Source organism: Cryptomeria japonica, chromosome 5 (assembly GCF_030272615.1).
Source record: "Cryptomeria japonica chromosome 5, Sugi_1.0, whole genome shotgun sequence".
Lineage (NCBI taxonomy): Eukaryota > Viridiplantae > Streptophyta > Pinopsida > Cupressales > Cupressaceae > Cryptomeria > Cryptomeria japonica.
Genome location: NC_081409.1, coordinates 415632088 through 415652748, shown reverse-complemented (window position 1 = coordinate 415652748; position 20661 = coordinate 415632088). Strand labels below are relative to the sequence as shown.

At 37.0% G+C, this 20661-nt stretch overlaps 1 protein-coding gene across 2 annotated transcripts in view; it reads right to left on the bottom strand.

The window, feature by feature from the left end:
• LOC131028186 (pentatricopeptide repeat-containing protein At1g13040, mitochondrial) overlaps positions 1-19038 on the bottom strand; it is a 28091-nt gene extending 9053 nt beyond the window's left edge. Inside the window, exons 1-4 of one of the 2 annotated variants that reach the window (XM_057958428.2) lie at positions 16825-19038; positions 16508-16672; positions 16235-16376; positions 15658-15820 (exon numbers count right to left, since the gene is read on the bottom strand). In XM_057958428.2, coding sequence (XP_057814411.1) covers positions 16656-16672; positions 16825-18916 — 2109 coding nt within the window. In that variant the 5' untranslated portion in view covers positions 18917-19038 and the 3' untranslated portion in view covers positions 15658-15820; positions 16235-16376; positions 16508-16655. Of the gene's footprint in view, positions 1-15224; positions 15821-16234; positions 16377-16507; positions 16673-16824 lie in introns of those variants that run through there. The other variant, XM_057958427.1, reaches the window with a different exon arrangement.
• Between the last annotated feature and the right edge of the window lie 1623 nt (positions 19039-20661).

The window sequence follows — 20661 nt, the reverse complement described above, 5'->3', positions numbered from 1 at the left end:
ATATAGATCAAATTGGGGTCCTTGCAATTATAATCTGAAATTCAGTGAATTTTTTAAAGGACTTCCCTATAAGATAGGGAAAGCTATTATACAAAATAAATTAACGTATTTAAAAAATTCCCTAAGGTTAATCTAGATTTCCAGGGTCGAAGGGCAAACTATTTGCATCAATGGTATTTAGAACCTTCAAATCAGAATTAAAATCAACCAGTTGACTTGAAAATAATATTGATTTTCATGTGTTATGCAGGTTAATGACCACCAAAGCACCTTCCAGAAAAGCACCAATGAAATTTGCCAGTAAAGGAGTACAGTCGGAATCAAAGATCAAATCTAAATGGAAGAATGTCACAGACACTGACCTTGGACATGTGGACTTAGAAAAAATCAAAAAGAGAATGTACGGGCATGATGGATACCTGTTGACACCCATTGCTATGGCATCGTCCAGGTAGCTGGATTTCCTCTGGCTAAGGAATGTGTTGAGTTGAAAGTCGAGTGTGCTATTCACTACAATGCACAATCAAGAGAGATCATTGCACCTGATGGAAGAGTTTTAGCTAACCTTTTAGAGTTAGCCATTCAAGAGACGTTTGGGATTCCACAATAAAACTTACTACAAGACCAAAGAAGATACCAAGAGGATCTATGATAACCAGTCTGAACTTTGTGCAGCAAATATTAGCAAGTCATGGTTGGAAAAGAAAAGACCCCAAGGGAAAGTGCCAAAGAATCTATTGCGCCCATACTTCAAAGAGGAATATGGTGATATTATCCTGCTGCTGAATAGAGTAATGGGCAACCCTCAGGGTGCACCATTTGAGACATGGATGTACTACTTCATAGATGAAATTACCTCGGGGGTCAAGATGTTCAATTGGTCCCGTATGATCAGCAACAATCTTCATGAACAGTTGATAAATTTGGAGAGGACAAAGTCATTCTCCATGAGCTCCTACATTATCTACTCATTGGCCAAAAATTTTAGATATTCTGAACTGGTCTGCAGAGGCGTAGTTGGCAATGGAGAAAATGAATTCAAGTCTTATGACTATTATCGTCAGCTACAACTTCAGGAGAAGAGCCATTTCAAGCGAGTCAATGATGCATTCCAGATGTACATCACAAGGACATTACAAGGAGGAACTCACCAAAGGTTATCTCCTGAAGCCAAAAGTTTAATCAGCAAGTATGAATCTTAGTTTATCCAATTTCCGAAATTTACATACATAAGAGTTCAAGGTTTTGACGGTCGCCCTTACCGACTTCCGATCTATCCAACCAACAAGATGATCCTACTTGAAGTTCTCAGACAATTAGAAACATGTCAAGGCTTCAAAAGGATAAGACAGAAGGCTGCTATATCCTTTCCATTCTTTATTGGAAATATGCAAGAGTCTTGTCCGACACCATAGGCTAGAAATGCAATGGTATCCCTTTACATTCTACCGGTCCAGGGCTAACTATGATCCTTATAGCAATATTGGGTCAGTAAATGGAGAAAGATTCAGACATAGAGTAGACATAGAGGATTTTTGGGCAAATGCCGAAAATGAATTTGACATCAGGAAAAGGTTATCATCTAGACTGCCAGTAAGCTTGATCAGAACGACTGAACCTTTCCTTGTGCCAGATCAGCTGGAGAATAGTGCGGAGTATACTTAGCCTGGCTTGGATGAGCATGCACCTCTCTTCTCCTATCAAATGGTCAAAACCAGAGCATGCAAACTTGACCACCTTGATGCAACCAGTTATGAAATATTCCAGGTGGTGGATAGATCAGCTAAGTCATAGATTAAGACGGAGAAATATAACCTTGACTTATGACCTGATGGGTGAAACATAAGAATGTTCTTCAAATGTAGAGGCATCTCAAAGTGCCAAGCCAATTGAAAGTGCTAAAAAGAAAGGAAAGGCAGTCATGAATGAAGGACCTTCTCAGAAGAAGCAAAGGCTAGAACCATCTCGTTCTGCCTTATCAGCAAACATAAATGACATATTGGCCATTGATAGGTCATTGGCAAAGATGGAAATTCCTTCCCCAATTCATGGAGAATACGTAGAGTCAATCCATCAAGAAAATGAGCAGCCTCCATCTCCTATCGGCACAGAAGTATTAGAGTCAGACAATGAAATGGAGGTTGAGGAAGGTGAATTTCAAGAAGGAATGATTTCCGCCCTTCGGGGTATCATGTGTGAAGAAGGCAATCAAGAAGTGGAAGGCATTGAGCAGCCCACTATTCCTGATTGGTTGAAGGAAAGTTTGAAAATAAAGACACAAGAAATAGAAGTTCAAGAAGAGGATGATATGGCAGATTTCTTGGCCAGATTAGAACAAGTTGCCACAAAGAAGCCACCCAAAAGGTTTTCCACCATCCAGAGAGATGAAGCCAGCTGCAGGACAGTGCAAATTGTTGTGCCAAAAATGGACAAGGCAAAGGGAGATATTGGTCCCCATGAATATCAAGTCATTGTGATCAGTTTAGGACCAACTACCAAGAAGCAGGAAGCTGAAGACTTGGATAATTCAGTGGCCTCCATGAAGGCAAGAGTGGACAAGGAAGTAGAAAAGAAGAAGGAATATAAGAAAGAAGTTGAGCACCTAAGGGAATACATTTAGCACTTGACTAAGCCACTTAACCAAGCCAATCCAGAAGCTCCTCCACTCTTGAATCCACAAGAAACAGTTAGAAGTTCTGAAGAAGAAGCAGTAACAGCCAGAGAGACCAAGACATGGATGGAAAGCACAAGTAAAGAAGCAGCCACATTTGTAGAAAGGTTAGCATTAACATATGAACAAGCTCTTCTTTACTCTCCAGGATTGCAAATATGGCAAAAGCATAGGCCAACCTTCAAGATATTCAAGAAAGAATTATTCCATGCCTTAGAGAATTGAAGGGAGTTTCGAAACAAGAACTAATTGATGGAAATGTAATACAAGCAAGAGCTGCATATGACTTCAACAGTTGGCACTGGACATTGGTTGCATGCAGTGAAGTCTTAGAAAAAGTGAAGGCAGATGCTGACAGAGCTGAGGAGCAGAAAAAAGAAATTCAAGACAAGGTTTACCTTGTAGTTGCAGAGGTACTTGAAAAAGAAACCATCCGAGAGAAGGATATGCGGCTGGAAAATCTAAAGGTCAAGACACGTGAAATCTTCTCTACTGGACCAATCTTGAAGTAGAATCTAGCTAAGGCATTGAACCTCCTGTCCATCAGAGATGCTTTCCAGAAATAGGAATTAGATTAGGAAATCACTTTTGTTGTATGTGCAAATGATTTGGAAGGATTAGAATTCAGAGTCAGTGTGCTGCGACATGTCACGATGGAAGAGGTTGATCAGATTGTGTCCAAGTTCATTGAACTTTCTGCCTCTCAACAAGAGAAGCGGGTGCAATACAGAAAAATAGCACCTTGTGCCATTTGTCTTACATACACTAGATATTAATTTTATTTTGCGAAACCCTAATTAGGGTTAGGTTGTCTTAATCTCAACCGTTGATCTTAGATTGATTTCGGCCTTTCATTTGTTTTCAGAAACTCTATATAAACCCATTCTCTCATTTCATTTCAATGTGGAGAGATTTATGAAATTGTTGCGTAGAGCTACTTGAATAATAAAAAGTTCACTATCAATATTGTTTTGAAGTCTAATTGTTATCAAGTGGTTGCATGGTTGCATATTTTCTTTGTAATGTCCCCACTTTGAAATAATAAATAATAATAGAAGAAAAGATCAAAAGGGTATGAAATAGAGATTTATGAATTTGACATATTCAGATTTATTAGGGTTGCTGTGTGTAGTTGCTTCTGCAGACATAATATTATATCCCATGAATATTCCATTATAACTTCTACTGATTTATTTGAAAACATTATATCCTAAGACATCGCTGCAGTTTAACTATTAATGCAAATGATCAAATGAATGAGTGGTATTTTATATTGCCAGTCGTACATCTCTAAAAGGGAAAGAGGGGACAACTTCTAACAATATCTAACACAAACTTGTTTGTCTAATGTAATTGTTGAAAATTGTAGCTAGCTCAGATACTTGAGTATTGAATTTTAATGTTGTCAATGACAATTAAAATTCCTATGTATTACCTCTCATGCAATCCGAACCACTTAGGGCTGGGCCCAAATACATGTAACTTGTAATTATGTCTTGCTATGAATATTGGGCAAGACCTATATATAATGTAACTTGTGGATAGGACATGACCTATAAATGTAACTTGTAATTTGGTCTGACCCTAATTGGGCGATGTAACTTGTGGTCCTATATTGAATGTAACTTGTAACTTGTGAATAGGGCAGAACCTATCTTATGTATCTTGTAATCTTAACCCTATGTTTTGGCGCCAAGTTGAAAGGCCTGACCTAGAGTGAATTGCGAGACTGAGTCACATATATGCACAAAGGCTTAGTCATTGTATCAATATACACTTAGCGAATTGTCTTCAATCAGCAAAATTATCTCCTTCATTCAGCAAATTGTTTCTCTGAGTCAGTGAACTATAATTTAAGGATAGCGAACCATCTTGCAATGACAGTGAACAAGGTTCTAGAGACAGCGAACTGTCCTCAAGGGTAGTGCACTTCATCTTGTAGATAGCGAGCTTCATTTGAAGGCTCCGAACTATCATTGATGACAGCGATCTTCATTCTAGAACAGCATACACTATCTCTGGGGCAGCGAACCTCCTTAACAGCAGATACCCTATTCTTAGAGATAAGTTTATCATTTGTATATCCTTGGTTGAAGGAGTTATCCTATTGTGCATAGTTTGCTGGTTCTGATTGCTTCAAATGTTGAAGCCATATTGTAAGATACTTCTGATTATTGCATAATAAGATCCGAGATCTATAGCTGGGTTTTTCACCTCCAAGAGGGAGGTTTTCCCAGGGTATTCTTGGTGTTCCTTGTGCACATTGATTTGCTTTTTGTTATTGCTATTTTTGCTACAGTCTGATCCTAAAATTAACATGGTATCAAAGCAGGTTCCTTCTATAAAGCCTAACAGCTTGAAGGTAGATCTTGTATTACTTCCTTTGTAGGACTAGGGCTAGCATGAATCAGCAACAAATCTGGACAATATACCTGCTGGCAAATTGAGGGCATCGATGGGATGATAGCAAGAATGAGATTTCAGGTGTTCTCACTCCTCTATTCTCAATTGTAGGGTCCAGTTGGTTTGGAGATTTGCATCTGATTACCTTATTGTTATTGGTGTCTTATCTAGTGCACAAAGTTCTCTTGCTTGTTAACTACTTCATCTGAGGGTGCTTTCATATGGCGGTCTGTACACTTGTTTTCAGATCTCAATATTCCTTTAAGGGTTGCATAACTATCTTCCTAGGGTTTGTAACAATCACCCTAGTTCGAGCTTTGTTCTTGAGTTAAGAATTTGTTCTAATCCAGTTTGAATTATTGAAGTTAGTTATGCCCTACTCTCTATGTTTATCTCTCAACCTATTTGATGTGGTTTATGCATTGATCTAAATACATCCTTGGCACTTAAGACTTCAGCATGTGTATTCAAATATAAATCTAGGAGTATTATGATGGATATAATAGCAAGCACAAATAGGAAGATGAATAAATTTATAAGAGATTCAAAAACATGGAACCTTAATCATTGGTGTGGTAGGCATGTAAAGGTAAGATGTCTTAGTCATCCTATTTAGTATCTATGCCCAATGATGACCTTACTATCTTCATATTATGATCTGATCCTCTATGATACTTGCTGCATGGTTCTGATGCACCGTATTCTATCTAAGTCTTGAAATGATCAATAGTCTTGTGGCTCCGGAATTATATACTCTTATGGTGTGTCTCTTGATTTGCATCAAATCTTTTAGGGGATATATCTTTTGTTCTATGAATGTTTTATGTTTGGATAAGGTTGTCATGTAGGGTTGTGACTGTGCAACTCTTGGTTCTCATCAGTTCTTCGTAAAAGCTCTCATGATCCTTGTTATATTTTTATTTTAACCTTGCTATTCTCCTCTTGTGTAGAGGATTGCCGTTAGCTCTAATGCATTTTTTGTCATGGCTTTCATCATCCTCACATAATATTCATTGTGACATTATCTCTTCAATTTAAGCATACTACCTATTACATTCTTTGAAGTAAGTATTCTCTTGATGATGAAACCTAAGATGAATGAGGTATCTAACTTAGTGAAGTTGGCTTTCGATCATACGCTTGTGCTCAACTACAATGTGTATCCTTTTTGAGTGGTTGATACTCATATCTGATTTTACACATTGGCTAGAAAGACAATTTGGCTTATATACTTTGCCTATGGATTTTGTAAAATGTTTTCTAAAGTCGTACACTTGCCTTAGTTTTCTAATATAGCTAACTCTCTGTTATTCAAATATGGAAAACAATTTTAGAATGTTGTGTAGGTTTACACTATGGTTGAAGTTGATCATAGACTGGCAATATCCTTTTGAGCAATCTTGGCATATGTTGTAGTCAATAAGGAGATAAGTTACTCATGTTGATGCTTCCCTTCAAGAGATTCTTGAATTACCATGCCTACAAGCTTAAGAGGGAGCTTGGTTTTTTCACTTGAAGGTATGCCTTGATCATTATGATGGTGCTATGTGTCCATTACGTAAAAGTAAAGTAAGGAAAAGATTGGCATTTCTCATCCTTGATTTATGGCTGCCTTCCTTGATTGATTCTTATATTATGCAATCTTCATGAGACTTGATTACCATAATTTTATATTAAGAATCAAGAGGGAGTTCCATATGAAAGTTCTTTTGTTTTGTTTTTTAAAATATGAAGCTAGATGTGTAGCCCATAGTTAGAAGGAAACATTTGCTCTTGCTGCTAGATATACTATTATTAGAACCACTATAGCTAATGCTGCAGGCTGGAAGTTAAATATAAAGACGGTTTTCTTAATGTTGTCTATATTGAATAACTAGAAGGTTATGAGAATCAAGATAGAGAATCTCATGTGTGCAGATTAAAGAAAAGCTTTTTACAGCCTTAAGCAAGCTTCTTGAGCTTGATATGAGAATATTGTCAAGTATTTGATTAGTTTAGGATCTTGCAAGAATGATGTTGATTCTAATCTTAACTTTAAAAGTATTCAATAGTGAACTGCTAATTTTGTTTCTTATATATATGTGAATGATTTATTTCTAACTGTTGGAGATAGTCTCATCATTAGATGTAAGAAAGAATTAGCCACTGAATTTGGAATGAAGGATCTAGGCCTAATGCATTACTGTCTAGGACTAGAAGTATGGCAAAGATCGTATCCTTAATCAAGAAAATATGTCATTGATATGATGGATTGTAAATCTATGTCTACTCCTATGGAAACTAACTTAAAGAAGTTGAGTATTTTTGCAGCTAATTCTGATTTTGCAAATCCTTCAGAGTACAAGGAGTTGATTGAATCCTTGATGTATCTAGTTAACACTAGATCAGATATTTGCTATGGAGTGAGTGCACTTAGCCAATTCATGAACCAGCCAAAGCATGTTCACTTGGTGGCAGCCAAGCACATCCTGAGATACTTGCGTGGAACAGTTGGCTATGGGGTGAAGTATCCAATCAACACAGTGATCAATTTGGAAGGCTACTCTGATTTTGATTGGGCTAGAAATGTTATTGACAGGAAAAGCACTTTAGGAATTTGTTTCAGCTTAAGTTCCGCTATGATCTTTTGGGTCAGTAGGAAATAGTCCTCAAGCTAAATACATTACTTCAAGTGTGGCAACTAGAGAAGCAGTTTGGCTTCAAAAACTTCTTGCTAGATTGTTTGGACAACCTTAGGAATCCACTGTTATTTATTGTGATAATCAGAGTTGTATTAAAATGTCTAATAATCTCGTGTTTCATGACAAGTCAAAACACATGGAAACTCATTATCACTATGTTCGTGATATGGCACAAAGAGGTGCCATCCAGTTGAAATATATCAGCACTGATGAACAGGTTTCAGATGTTCTCACCAAGCCTCTAGCTCAAGTGAAGTTTGAGTACTTCAGAGAGAAGTTTGGAATTGTGGAGAACACGGTATTGATTGAGAGGGAGTCTCAATCCTAGTGATGCAATTTAGTTTGCATCTTCCACCCTCTGAGGGCAATGCAAGGTGGAGTCACCCTCTGCGGGCAACGCAAGGTGACATTGTATTCTTCTCTGGGAGAAGGCTGAGGTGTAAGACCTCTTCCACCCTCTGCGGGCAATGCAAGGTGGATCCATCCTCTGCGGGCAATGCAAGATGGACATCATGAAATGAGTTCATGATATTTATGTGTTTTATTGCAGGTATACTCTATGGAGCTTATACATTCATCCTTGCAGGCAATGCAAGATGAAGGTCATGAATGGATCATGACAAGTGGCAGCTATCCTCCCTAGCTAAGAGGGAGTGTTGAAAATTGTAGCTAGCTCGGATACCTGACTATTGAATTTTAATGTTGTCAATGACAATTAAAATTCCTATGTATTACCTCTCATGCAATCCGAACCACTTAGGGCTGGGCCCAAATACATGTAACTTGTAATTATGTCTTGCTATGAATATTGGGCAAGACCTATATATAATGTAACTTGTGGATAGGACAGGTCCTATAAATGTAACTTGTAATTTGGTCTGACCCTAATTGGGCGATGTAACTTGTGGTCCTATATTGAATGTAACTTGTAACTTGTGAATAGGGTAGACCCTATCTTATGTATCTTGTAATCTTAACCCTATGTTTTAGCGCCAAGTTGAAAGGGCCGACCTAGAGTGCATTGGGAGATTGAGTCACATATATACACAAAGGCTTAGTCATTGTATCAATATACACTTAGCGAATTGTCTTCAATTAGCAAAATTATCTCCTTCATTCAGCAAATTGTTTCTCTGAGTCAATGAACTATAATTTAAGGATAGCAAACCATCTTGCAGTGACAGTGAACAAGGTTCTAGAGACAGCGAACTGTCCACAAGGGTAGCGAACTTCATCTTGTGGACAGCGAGCTTCATTTGAAGGCTTCGAACTATCATTGATGACAGTGATCTTCATTCTGGAGCAGCAAACACTATCTCTGGGGCAACGAACCTCCTTAACAGCAGATACCCTATTCTTAGAGATAAGTTTATCATTTGTATATCCTTGGTTGAAGGCGTTATCCTATTGTGCATAGTTTGCTGGTTCTGATTGCTTCAAGTGTTGAAGCCATATTGTAAGATACTTCTGATTATTGCATAATAAGATCTCAGATCTATAGCTAGGTTTTTCACCTCCAAGAGGGAGGTTTTCCCAAGGTATTCTTGGTGTTCCTTGTGCACATTGATTTGCTTTCTGTTATTGCTATTTTTGCTACAGTCTGATCCTAAAATTAACAGTAATACCCCTAAATAAATTATCATTTGAATTAATAATGTTCTTATATTAATGTTAAATTGTATTATATATGTGCCCATCATATATTTAGTCATTACCGTTAAAAATATGAAAGTAATCACTGTCGTCAAAATTAAATAACTAAACATTACTATTAAAATAAAGGGCACCATTTTATGATGAATGGGCATCGTTCCAACATCAAATCGAATCATTATGGAAAGGCACTTAAACAATGGTTAGTTCAAGTTAGAAAGAAACATTACAATTGCGGTGAAAGGGTGTTACCCCCTTTGAAGGGACAGCCACATCTAAAGTATTTTCTCTCCTCAAAAGGAACATAAAGGTATAAAGTAGAGAAGACCGGATAGGAAAATGAGGCATGGAGGAAGTTAAGAAAAAGGAGAGATATAAAAAAATATATAAAACAAATAATACCAACAAAATCAGATTGGAACTGATATTAAGATACAGGCAGTAACATTCATGTTCTGGGTAGTATGCATGGTATGCACTTAATATGTATGCTTAATATATGAAGCCTGCTGATGTTCTTATAAAGGATTTAATAGTATTATAAATATTGATGATATATATAATAATTATAATTATTATAATATTTTTCTGGAAACTACTCTACAGTAATATATATTATAATAAAATAAAAATATATAATATATATTTATAATGTCTTAATCAGATATATAACAATAGTAGATGGTAAATCAGAAAGAGCTTATAAACAGTAAGAAGAATTTGTTTATATATAATTCTTGTTACTACTGTCAATATTTAAGAAGTTGGGAATTGGTGTTTCCAAAGAGGGGCATATATAATTCTTGTTACTACTGTCAATATTTAAGAAGTTGGGAATTGGTGTTTCCAAAGAGGGGCAGTCTAAATCTAGACAATAGGGTGACTCCCAAGAGAAGGTGGGGATCAGCGTCCCGAGAACCTTGAGCGACAGGTCCCAAGATAGGGTAAGGGCTTGGATCTGTAAACTTTGAGGGAACTTATTGTATTTGGTATCTAAGCACTTTGGTAACATTCACATCCTCTTCTTCCTTAAAACTGAAGTAGTAACAAACTTTGATGCTTGCATTAAGAATTATGGGTGTATGATAGATGAGCAAGTTACTTATTAATAAATTAATTGATTGAACTATGGAATGTCACTGATTTGATTCATGACAAGATAGAATTGTCTCCTAATCAATTTAGTTTAAGTCATAAGTACATTTAAATAGGTTAAAACAGGCCTAAACCTAGAAGGGGACATTACATTCTTCAACACTTAGAATAGATTTGCTTTAAGTAATTTGCTTTGAAGTTGTTAGATGAATGAAGGATTGATAGTTTAGATTAATGAAATTTTGCTCATACTTTTGTTGGATTGATGATTTTCATTCAATGTGTAAAGTTAGCCTGAGCTTTTGATGTGGATGTTTAACTTCCATTTTGAGTAATATTGTTCAATTGTTGGTATTATTCAAAGTGTGAAAATTTTAAGTACAACCCAAGAAGATTGCACCCGCTTTGCGTAGTTGTCCAAGTATGGCAAAACAAAGTGTCGTTACTAGTTTCACCCAGTCTTTACCGTCTCTTGAGTTCATAGGAATAGCTTAGCAGTAGTTAGAATTCCTAAACCCTTATTCTTTTTATCCTTTTTTGAAATCCCAAATCAGAAAATCCAAAAACAAAGAGCATTTATTGAAAAATTCGCCTAAGTCCAACTTGTGAATGATACTAGTTGTCAAGCGTAAGTCCCCCTTGTATTTCAGCAGACACTACCCAAGAAGCTATCCAAATAAAGTCGCTCGTTCGCACATATAGACCTTGGAGTCGCCTTGTGGTCTTTCTCGCAATCTTGGCACAAGTAGTGATTTTGTTCAAGAGAGGATAGAGTATCCTTAGATATTGTATTCTAATGTTCAGTATATGATAAAATGTACACCAACACGTCCTAACTTAACAGTAGCTGCAGATTTGATCTATTTATTCTGTTCTCTCCTTCCAAGATTGTTCCATCTTCTATCCTTCGATGCCTTGTTGTTGTACCTAAAATGGCTTTATGTATCTTTCATAGACAGTGAGGAGGCATGCCTCTTCATTTAGTCACAACTGTTTTGGCAGACACGAACCTTCTTGTTTAATTGCTGCCAACTATAACTAATGACTTGCTTTTTTAATTTGTGCTAACTGATCCTCCTTGGTAATAATATTAATAAATGCATTAATTAATTAATTGTTTCCACTAAACATAAGATCACTGTCCCTAGAGGGAGAGGGACGAACTTGTAAGATAATTTTCTTGCTAGAAGGAATTCCGATCAGGGGTATGACACTGTCATACATAAGTGCGGTCTATATTAGTATTACTATTAAATTCTGCATAAGAACATTACCAGGCTTCATTTATTAAGCACATCCCCATGCATACCACCAAAAACAAGGATGTTACTGCCTGTAACTTAATAACAGTTCTGATCTGATCTGATCAATGGTGATCTCACTGGATGTTTTTGATTCCTTTCCTTTATATCTCTCAATGCAAGGGAGAGGTCAGACCTCTTCATCATGTATGCCCTTTTGGCAAGAGACGCACCCTCTCCATCATTAGCACCCTTTGGAAGAGTGCAACTCTTCATTATATCTGCCCTTTGAAAGGGACACAACCTTTCAATATCAGATCTGCACTTCTGATTCCCAAATTATCCACCTCAAATGAGGTTCTCTTCTCCCTTTTATATCTCATGTTCGAGGGAGTCACAACTTTTCATTTCATGTCTTTTGACCATTCATTAACTTTATTAAAATTTAATTATATTCTTTTATATTTTTATTTTTATTTTATTATTATTATTTACCCTTAAATTCTATTTCAAAGTGGGGACATTACACACAAATATATAGACTTTATCTCAATTACCATGGCAATGCCTCCACAAAATCACCTTAAATCATAATCAGACAGGCAAAGGTGAAGAGCAACTCAAGGGAATCAAGGGAAACTACCATTGGTTTGGAATCATGCTGCTCATAAACAGCATAACAAATTTGTGATCAAAGTTATGGTTTTGTTTGATAAAGAGTTGGTTCGACTTATTAGTAAACAGGTAATCGGTATGAGGATAGCTTGAGGATTGGGCAGCTTGTTGGTCAGCAGGTAATTGGTCTGAGGATGCTACAGCAAATCCAAAACAAGAATGCCATGCATCAAGAGAAGCAAATGAACTTTCCACAAGCAAATTTCTCTACAAATACCATCTTTAACATGGTATTTTGAAATTGATGTGACCATAAATTTCATTTTGTGTGCCCTTCTTCTGTGACCATAAACCCACAGGTATTTCATCCTATGCAACTGTAAACAGTCAGGTATTTCATCTTGTGCAAGTGGTTACTATTTTATGTTTTCCATGGCTCATTAAGGGATTTCCTGTGTGTGAGGGCTTCAATTTTCCGTCTTCTGCAGGTTGTGCTTTAGGTTACAGCTTGAGCATCAGGTGCGCATTTGCAACTTCGCTGCTGGGCACTGGGTGTGTTTTTTGAGAATTTGCTGCTGGGGGTGAAAGGTTTGTTTAAGAGTTTACAGTGTTTGTTCATTGTTGCTGCAAACCTGCAAGATTTGTTTTTTATTATTTTAGTGGGTTTGGAGTGTTTGCTGCTGGGAGTGAGGGCTTTGCTTAGAACTTTACAGTGATTGTCCATTGCTGCTGCAAACCTGCAAGAGTTGTTTTAAATTTTTTTAGTGGGTATCCAGTAAATCACTCAGAGACGTCCCTTTTAATTTTGAATTGGGTAATGCCCTCAAAAGTTCAAAGTTCACAGATGCCCTGTTCAAAATGATGCAACTGTACCATCCAATTCCACAATGCCCACTTAGCGTCAGCAGACTTTTCTGAGTTTTAGTCATAGGAAAAATTTATGGTGTTTATATTTTATTGATATTGAAACTTGAGGTTCATATGTATTTAACTCGTCTTTTTGAATTATGATCTGTATTGAAATCTAATTTTGATCTAAATATGAAGGAAATCAGTAATATGTTCCATAAAATCAATAACATGCATGTTTTTGGAGACAATTTTTTTAAATTTATATAATTCTTAATGTTCAATAAATATGTCAAGTTATTGCCACTTTTTCCCAACTTTTTGCTGAGTCCCAAATTTTTAAAAATTTTGGGCCAGCCAAGTTATTGCTGAGTTTGAGTTTTTCAACTATGGTATGAGGAGTCCATAAAGTTTTCCAAGTCTTGTCATATTTCCCTCATAGTCATAGCTATTATTGTTGGCACGTATTGCAGCTTATATAGTCATTTACAATAGTATCTCCAACCACATCGACCCCAGCCACATAAGTGCTTTTATTCAATTGGAAAAACAGTTTCCTTGGTCGACACCATGATTCATTAATAAAAAGTGTAGTCACACTACAGAGGTTAATATCAGGGATTTGATCAAGAAAAAATTGGGTTAGGGTTTGGGTTAGGGTGAAGGAAAAAATAAGATGAAGGTCAGGATCAGGAGTAGGAAACAAATCAGAAAAAATTGCTGCCATAATCTGAAAAAAAACCAGAAAACCTAATTTTTTAAACCAAAAAAGGGGCCAGAAATCAGGTTGACCAATAATATCAAAAAATCACAATTTTCTTTAAGATAAAATCAGCAGGGGAAAGAGAAGGGCTATTAATTGGTATAATTCAGCAATTTCTGTAACTCTGGGTTTGTAATACCCAAAGCTAACAAGAGCAAAACACACAAAATGCAACCTATTTTTTATACCACATTAGGCACTGCTTAACTCTAACAAGTAATGTGCACCCATGCATGACCACCAAGTGCGGTGCCCTTATACTGACCGTGCGCAGAGGAATGTGTAAGGAAATGTGCAACAGAACTGGAGGAGGTCAATCAATAAATGAACAGTCAACAAGTAGCACACACCTCCATGTGACACACCCTACCCAATGATGAAAGTGTTACGGAGATGATTAAGCACCAAAACACTCAACACCCAAGAGAGTGCTCCTAAATACACATTCAAGGCCCTTAAATTTTTTTTAAAAAAGATGATATTTTTAGGATTATTAATTTTTTTTCTTATAAAATGAAGGGTCCCATAGTGGATTAAAGGCACACATATATATAGATTTTATTAATATGATGCATAAATGTTTTGTTGATTATATTGTTATATATCTTCTTGAATTGGAAAATTACACGATTGAATATGGAAATTAAATGGTTTGAGCTAAAAATTTAGCTCCATATATGCATAGCATTCATGATTCCATTTTAAGTTTAATATAATGCAAATTATGTGGTGAGCTGAAAATAATGTGTTAAGTATATATTTTGGTAGGGAAAATAAAGTGATGTAGTACCAAGCCAGCATACAATGATCATCAAATTGTTAACATCACCCTGCTCTGCAACAATTCCAAACTTAAATTTTTGCAAGGTACAATACTTCAAAGGCCAGTGACATTCACAGTTTGCAATCGATGAAAGGTTGATAGTAAGACGACATTCACAGTTTGCAACCGATGAAAGGTTGATAGTAAGACGACATTCTCAGTTTGCAATCGACGAAAGGTTGATAGTAAGACGAGAAGGAATTTGAATTATAGTGGAACAGGGGATTGAAAAAGGGAGATGTTAATGAAACCTTATAGCAATTACTTATAGTTTAATAACAAATTATTTAAATTAAACTACCAAGTTTCAGAATTAGCAGCTAGAAAATAGGGAGTGAAAATTAAAGTGAGTACAATGTCCATGCCTTTTGGCAGGTACAATATAAAGGTGCTGAAGCACGATCACACATTCAATAGAAACAATGGTTAGTAAAATAAAGCTCTTGTATTCATCATGAACAAGTTATGATACATGGAGTATACTGCTGGAAACAGAGACCAAGCTGTGTTATTCCCATGGGTCAAATCCTCAGACGAATTGCTTAAAATTGAGAATGTTTTGCATAAATAATATTTAATTGCCTTTGCACCTATTTCTCAGTCTTCTTTCCTCAAGAATCAAGGAGAAGAGGGTAAAATATAATTACATTTTGTTTATAAGAACAAACAGTTGCAGAGGCTGTTCATATCTAATCGTTTCAGTTTCCTTGGTCCTTGCGGGATGTGGAAGATGAAGTGTTGTTAATGATTCGGTTTCATCAAGTAGTACATGTGCAGCCCCATATGCAAATGTGCTTCATAATATTCTTCGTGAAAGGTGCAAAGTTTTGAAAACTGCAAAGTCAGAAGAGATGTTAATTTACCTTGGGAACCAGCAAATCCAACCCAGAGGTGTTTATGCTTAAATCATTTTCCCTTTCCTGAAAAGAAATGGTCCCCATTGCTTGTGCAGCCAATTGCAGATACCAGAAACAGATTTTGGAGCTGCGAAAAGATAAACCACTTTGCTTGGTCTGATTACTACCCCTACATCAGAATTCAGAACAATTGATGAGTGCCATGGTCAGCATGAATTGAGGTGGTGTCAACAGTTTGTCATTTTCTATTGAACTCAAGTATGAAAGGTTGATCTCTGATGGATGTTGGACTGCAAAAGGCTCAAGCAAGGGTAGCATATACGGCTTGAAAAGTTCAACACTAAATACAGTATGCATGCCCACTAAATTGAAAGATATGTGTGATCAGATATGCAATAATATTAGAAGTTGTGCAATATTTATGTGATGAGCAAGTTCATCCTTATGGATGAAAGTGAGAGACAGTAAAATTCTGACGTCCAACAATATAAATTCATATTATCGCAAAGCACATAGGAATATGAATAAATGATATCAAAGGCAGGAAAATGGGGCTCATAAGCATGGGTGGAAGTAAGCCTACTTGTATTCAAATTGCCTTTGGATACAAGCATCACAGATCTGATGCAAAAACCACACGTCCAGCCATCCACTTCAAGAAGGCAATCAACCTGGCAAACTCTTTCTCAAACATAAGCCCAGCATAAACACAAGGGCAACTCTGCCTTTATATAGGAATCCAAAGAAGCTTCAGGAAATCTCTTTAAGTTCTAGCACTGAAATCGAAGTCAAGACAAATTCAATGACAATTTTGTAATATGATGGAGTGGAATGCATCGACAAGGAAAATCCAAACCTGATTGATTGTACTATCAAAGCATGTGTTGCAAAACATGGCCATGGATCTTCTGTAATCCGATGCATGTCAGAAAGCCCATTGCCTCTGAAATATTGTTGGCTTGGAATCTAAGACTGATGGAATAATATTCTCTCTGCATTGCAACTTAGGTCCTTCTCAGAACTGCAAGGAAAGATAATATATAAATGACAGATTATAGAAGATAAATTAACAATAAATAGTTGTGATTTGAGCAATCCACTTCCACCTGTGCAGTTCTACAAAAAAGGCCCGTTACATAAAAAATGGCAAAGCCAAGTAATAAATAATAATACCTTTGATTTTGTTTCCTCCAAGCATGTTTCTCTTTCGAACAGCATCCGCCAGAATTTTCCGGGTGCTTGTGTCCAGCGGATAGCCCTTCTCCATCATTTCTTCCCAGAGTTTACAAGCTATGTTCCAGTTCCCTTCTCGGCATAGACCACTGATGAGCAGGCTATAGGTATGCTCATCAGGATTGCAACCATTCTTCACCATTTGTTCAAAAAGTTCAACAGCCTCAGTTGCTCTAAATGTCTTGCAGAACCCATAGATCAAAGAATTGTAGGAAACTACATCAGGACAACAGCCCTCTGTCACCATATCAATAAACAAATCACGAGCCTGATCAACCCTGTCCAACCTACATAAGTGATCAATCACAACAGTATATGAAATGGCATCAGGCGTTAAACCCTCTCTGATCATCTCATGGAAAAGCTCCTCTGCAAGGTCAGGAATACCTTCCTCAAAGAAACCATTTACCAGTGTAGTGTAGGTAACAATATCTGGAACAATACCTTTCTGCGCCATTTCACTTTTTACCAGCTTATAAGCTGTGCCAGTTCTTCTAAGCTTGCAAAGCCCATTAATAAGCGTGTTGTAAGAAACAACATTGCTTAAACCAGCTGCCTCCATCGTTTGAAAAAGAAGCCTAGAGGCTTTATACGACTTGCCAACCCTGCACAAGCCATCAATTAGCTCGTTGTAACTATAGCTGTTAGGAGCAATGCCCTTATCCATCATCTTACGAATCAGCCTCTCGGCTTCATACAACTTCCCCTCTTTGCAGTGATAGTTGATCAAAGTATTGTAAGTGACCACATCAGGAGAGCAGCCATTCCTCTCCATAAAGGCTGCAATAATCTGTGCTTTGGATCCTTTGCCGGCTTTACAAAACCCTCCGATTAGGGCATTATATACACAGCTGTCGAAAGCTATATTCTTGCTCATTATCATAAACAAATTATAGGCCGTATCAATTTTTCCTAAACCGCAAAGACCGTGTATTAATGCTCCACAGGCTATTGCATCCGGCGGACATCCCTGTTCCGCCATTTTATTCCAAACCTGGCTTGCGCCCTTCACTCGGCCGGCCTTGCACAGCCCATCAATTATCGTAGTGTAAGTTACAACATCGGGTTTGCATCCATTCTCTCCCATTTTATCCAAAATTTCGAGCGCCTTGTCCAATCTCTTTTCCTTACACAGACGATGAATAAATATATTATACGCATACATGCTCATTCCATGCCCTCGCCTGGACATGTAGGCATAAAGCTCGCAAGCGAACCCTATATCATTTACTTCACAGAGTGCACGGATAAAACTGGAATAAGTAGAATCAATCAATAAAAATCCATGATCCACCATTTGCAAGTAAATCCTCTTGGCCAGCTCCAGGCGGCCACTCCGGACGACAAGGTCAATGAAATGACTATAATCAATGCCAAATTTCACACAATCTGAGCTAAACATCCAATGGAAAATCTCAATGGCTTTTTCTAAAAACCCGGCTCGGACATAGCCGTCAATAACAATCGTGAAAAGGGACCTGTGCATCTGAAATCCCACACTATCCATGTCTTCCAAGACCTGAGACAATAAATCAAAGCGACGCCCATGGACTAGGATTTCAACAATGCTCATGTAAGTAAAATAATCGTGTTTATATGCATTTCGTGACTTGGCCCACGCAAAAAACTCAAAGGCCATGTCCGCATTGTTCTGTATTTTCAAGACCTGATTTACAGTGTATGGATTTAAGTCTATATTTAACTGTTCAAGCTCATTTTGAAGGTGTGGAGACCATGGGCCACGGTTGAGGACTTTACATATCTGCAGAGCACACTCCAAGAATGGTGGTTTTCTTCGGGCGGTGAGAAGGCTTCTTAACAATGCTTCCTTGTGGCGTTGTCTGAAAGATAGGGTTGAGGGTTTTTCAACTTCAAAGCTAGGGTTTTCAACATTAATTGCGTGTGGATTGGATGAATTGATTCCACGAGCTGTGTAAATCACTCTTGCTCGCAAGATTAATAAAACAGTGGAGTTAAACTGTTTTGAACGAGAGAGTTGGCATTCTTGCAGAAAGCTGGAGGGAAGCACCATGCCTCCACACCCATACAAGCAAATTTGTAGCGCAGATGCACCATATATTTGAAGCCACCTATACTCTAGACGTGTATCAACTACACCCAGAGGAAATTGCCTTTAGAGTCTACTTTGCAATTCATGGTGTGCCCAAGGCAATGGTTCCATGGAGGAAGGCAACCTAAAATTCTTCATGGAGGGCTAAAACTAAATAATCTTTCTCTAAGCTTAATTCAATAAATTTATATAATTTATTATAAACTAATTTAGATTAATAAGTATGAATAATAGGTGTAAAAAAAATGTATTTAATGTTAATTTATTGAAGTAAATGTAATAGATAAGGGTATTTAATTGTATGATCAAAGAATGAATATTTTTTGATGTAGATTATTTATTTGATTGTTATTAGTAAGGAAAAGATGTCTCTTCGTCTATATGTTGTCTTAGATTTTGCAATTGATCTTTGTCGAGTCTAATATAAAGTCCACAAAATCATGTCCTCGTTGCATCTACATGTATCCCCTATTTGTGTAAATTTGGTCTTCCTCAATGTGTGTCTTTGCTATATGATTCACCTTAACAGTATATGTTTGATCTATTTGTTTTGCTATCTAAAACTAGTGCTATTATAAAATACCTTTTAAGGATGTCATTGAATTGAAAGGGTGTGTATTCGCCTAGCTCAATTCATTGACCTATATGTAAGATAGACAAATAGCAAGCAAGTGCCCTAAATGATTTTAATGCATTGTGTAGAAGTGTTTCACAATTACTTGTGTCTTGAATGTTCCTAGGATGAGAGAGGATGATTGAATGTGAGAAGGATGTGAAATCAAAGCAAATACCTTTAAATACAACATATAGCATCAATTTGTGCAAAGTGTGTTTTGATCAAAGTTGACCAAACTTGAATTTGAATTTTAAAATTTTAAGGGTTGAGTTTGTGCTCATGGGATCAACCCTTCAACCACACAGATGACCTCAAGTAGATAAATGGTCACAATTTTATAAAGGTGAATATTTGGATATTTGTGAAGTCTTAGGTGTCTTAATAAATGAGGGATGTATTAATATATGTGCAAATGTAATTAAATGTATGGGAAGCCATTTTATGGGGATAAGAGGATGCTAGAGGATTGAACCCAACTTCATATAAGATTGCACCATCTTTTTATATGTGTATGTATTAAAGCATTTTCTCAAAATGGGCACAAAATTAAATGAGAAATAACATAAATAAGAAAAAATCACCATTATATGAGATTAGTTGAGAAAAATTAGAAGCTTTGGCTTAATTGTAAGGATGTTGAAGGTGTGTTGCTACACATTGGGGCTCTATCATGTATATGTTGGCATTATGTGAACTAGTATGAGGACATGATGCATTGTATGTTGTCATTGATGTCAATATGCTGAAGAGGAGAGAACCGGTATATGTGAGAACCGGTATAACAATGTGAACCGGCATTTGTGCCAAAGTGAAGCGGTGTTTTTGTTTAAGGTGAACCGGCATGTGGTTATGGGAACCGGCACATGGAAGCTTTGTATGACTACCGGTTGGTAGTCTCAACTTTAGGGTTTCCGGTTGAAGTGCCTCAAGCTTGTGTGACTCAATCGGTGACTTTGTGTGATGAGTTAGCATTGTAACGAAGAACAGATCGTGTTGCCATGTCAGCTTTGTGCGTGTGAAGGATCCTGCATGAAGGAGATTGTTCCTATCTACCTCGGGAATTTGCGAAGTCTGTAAACGGTGATAACGT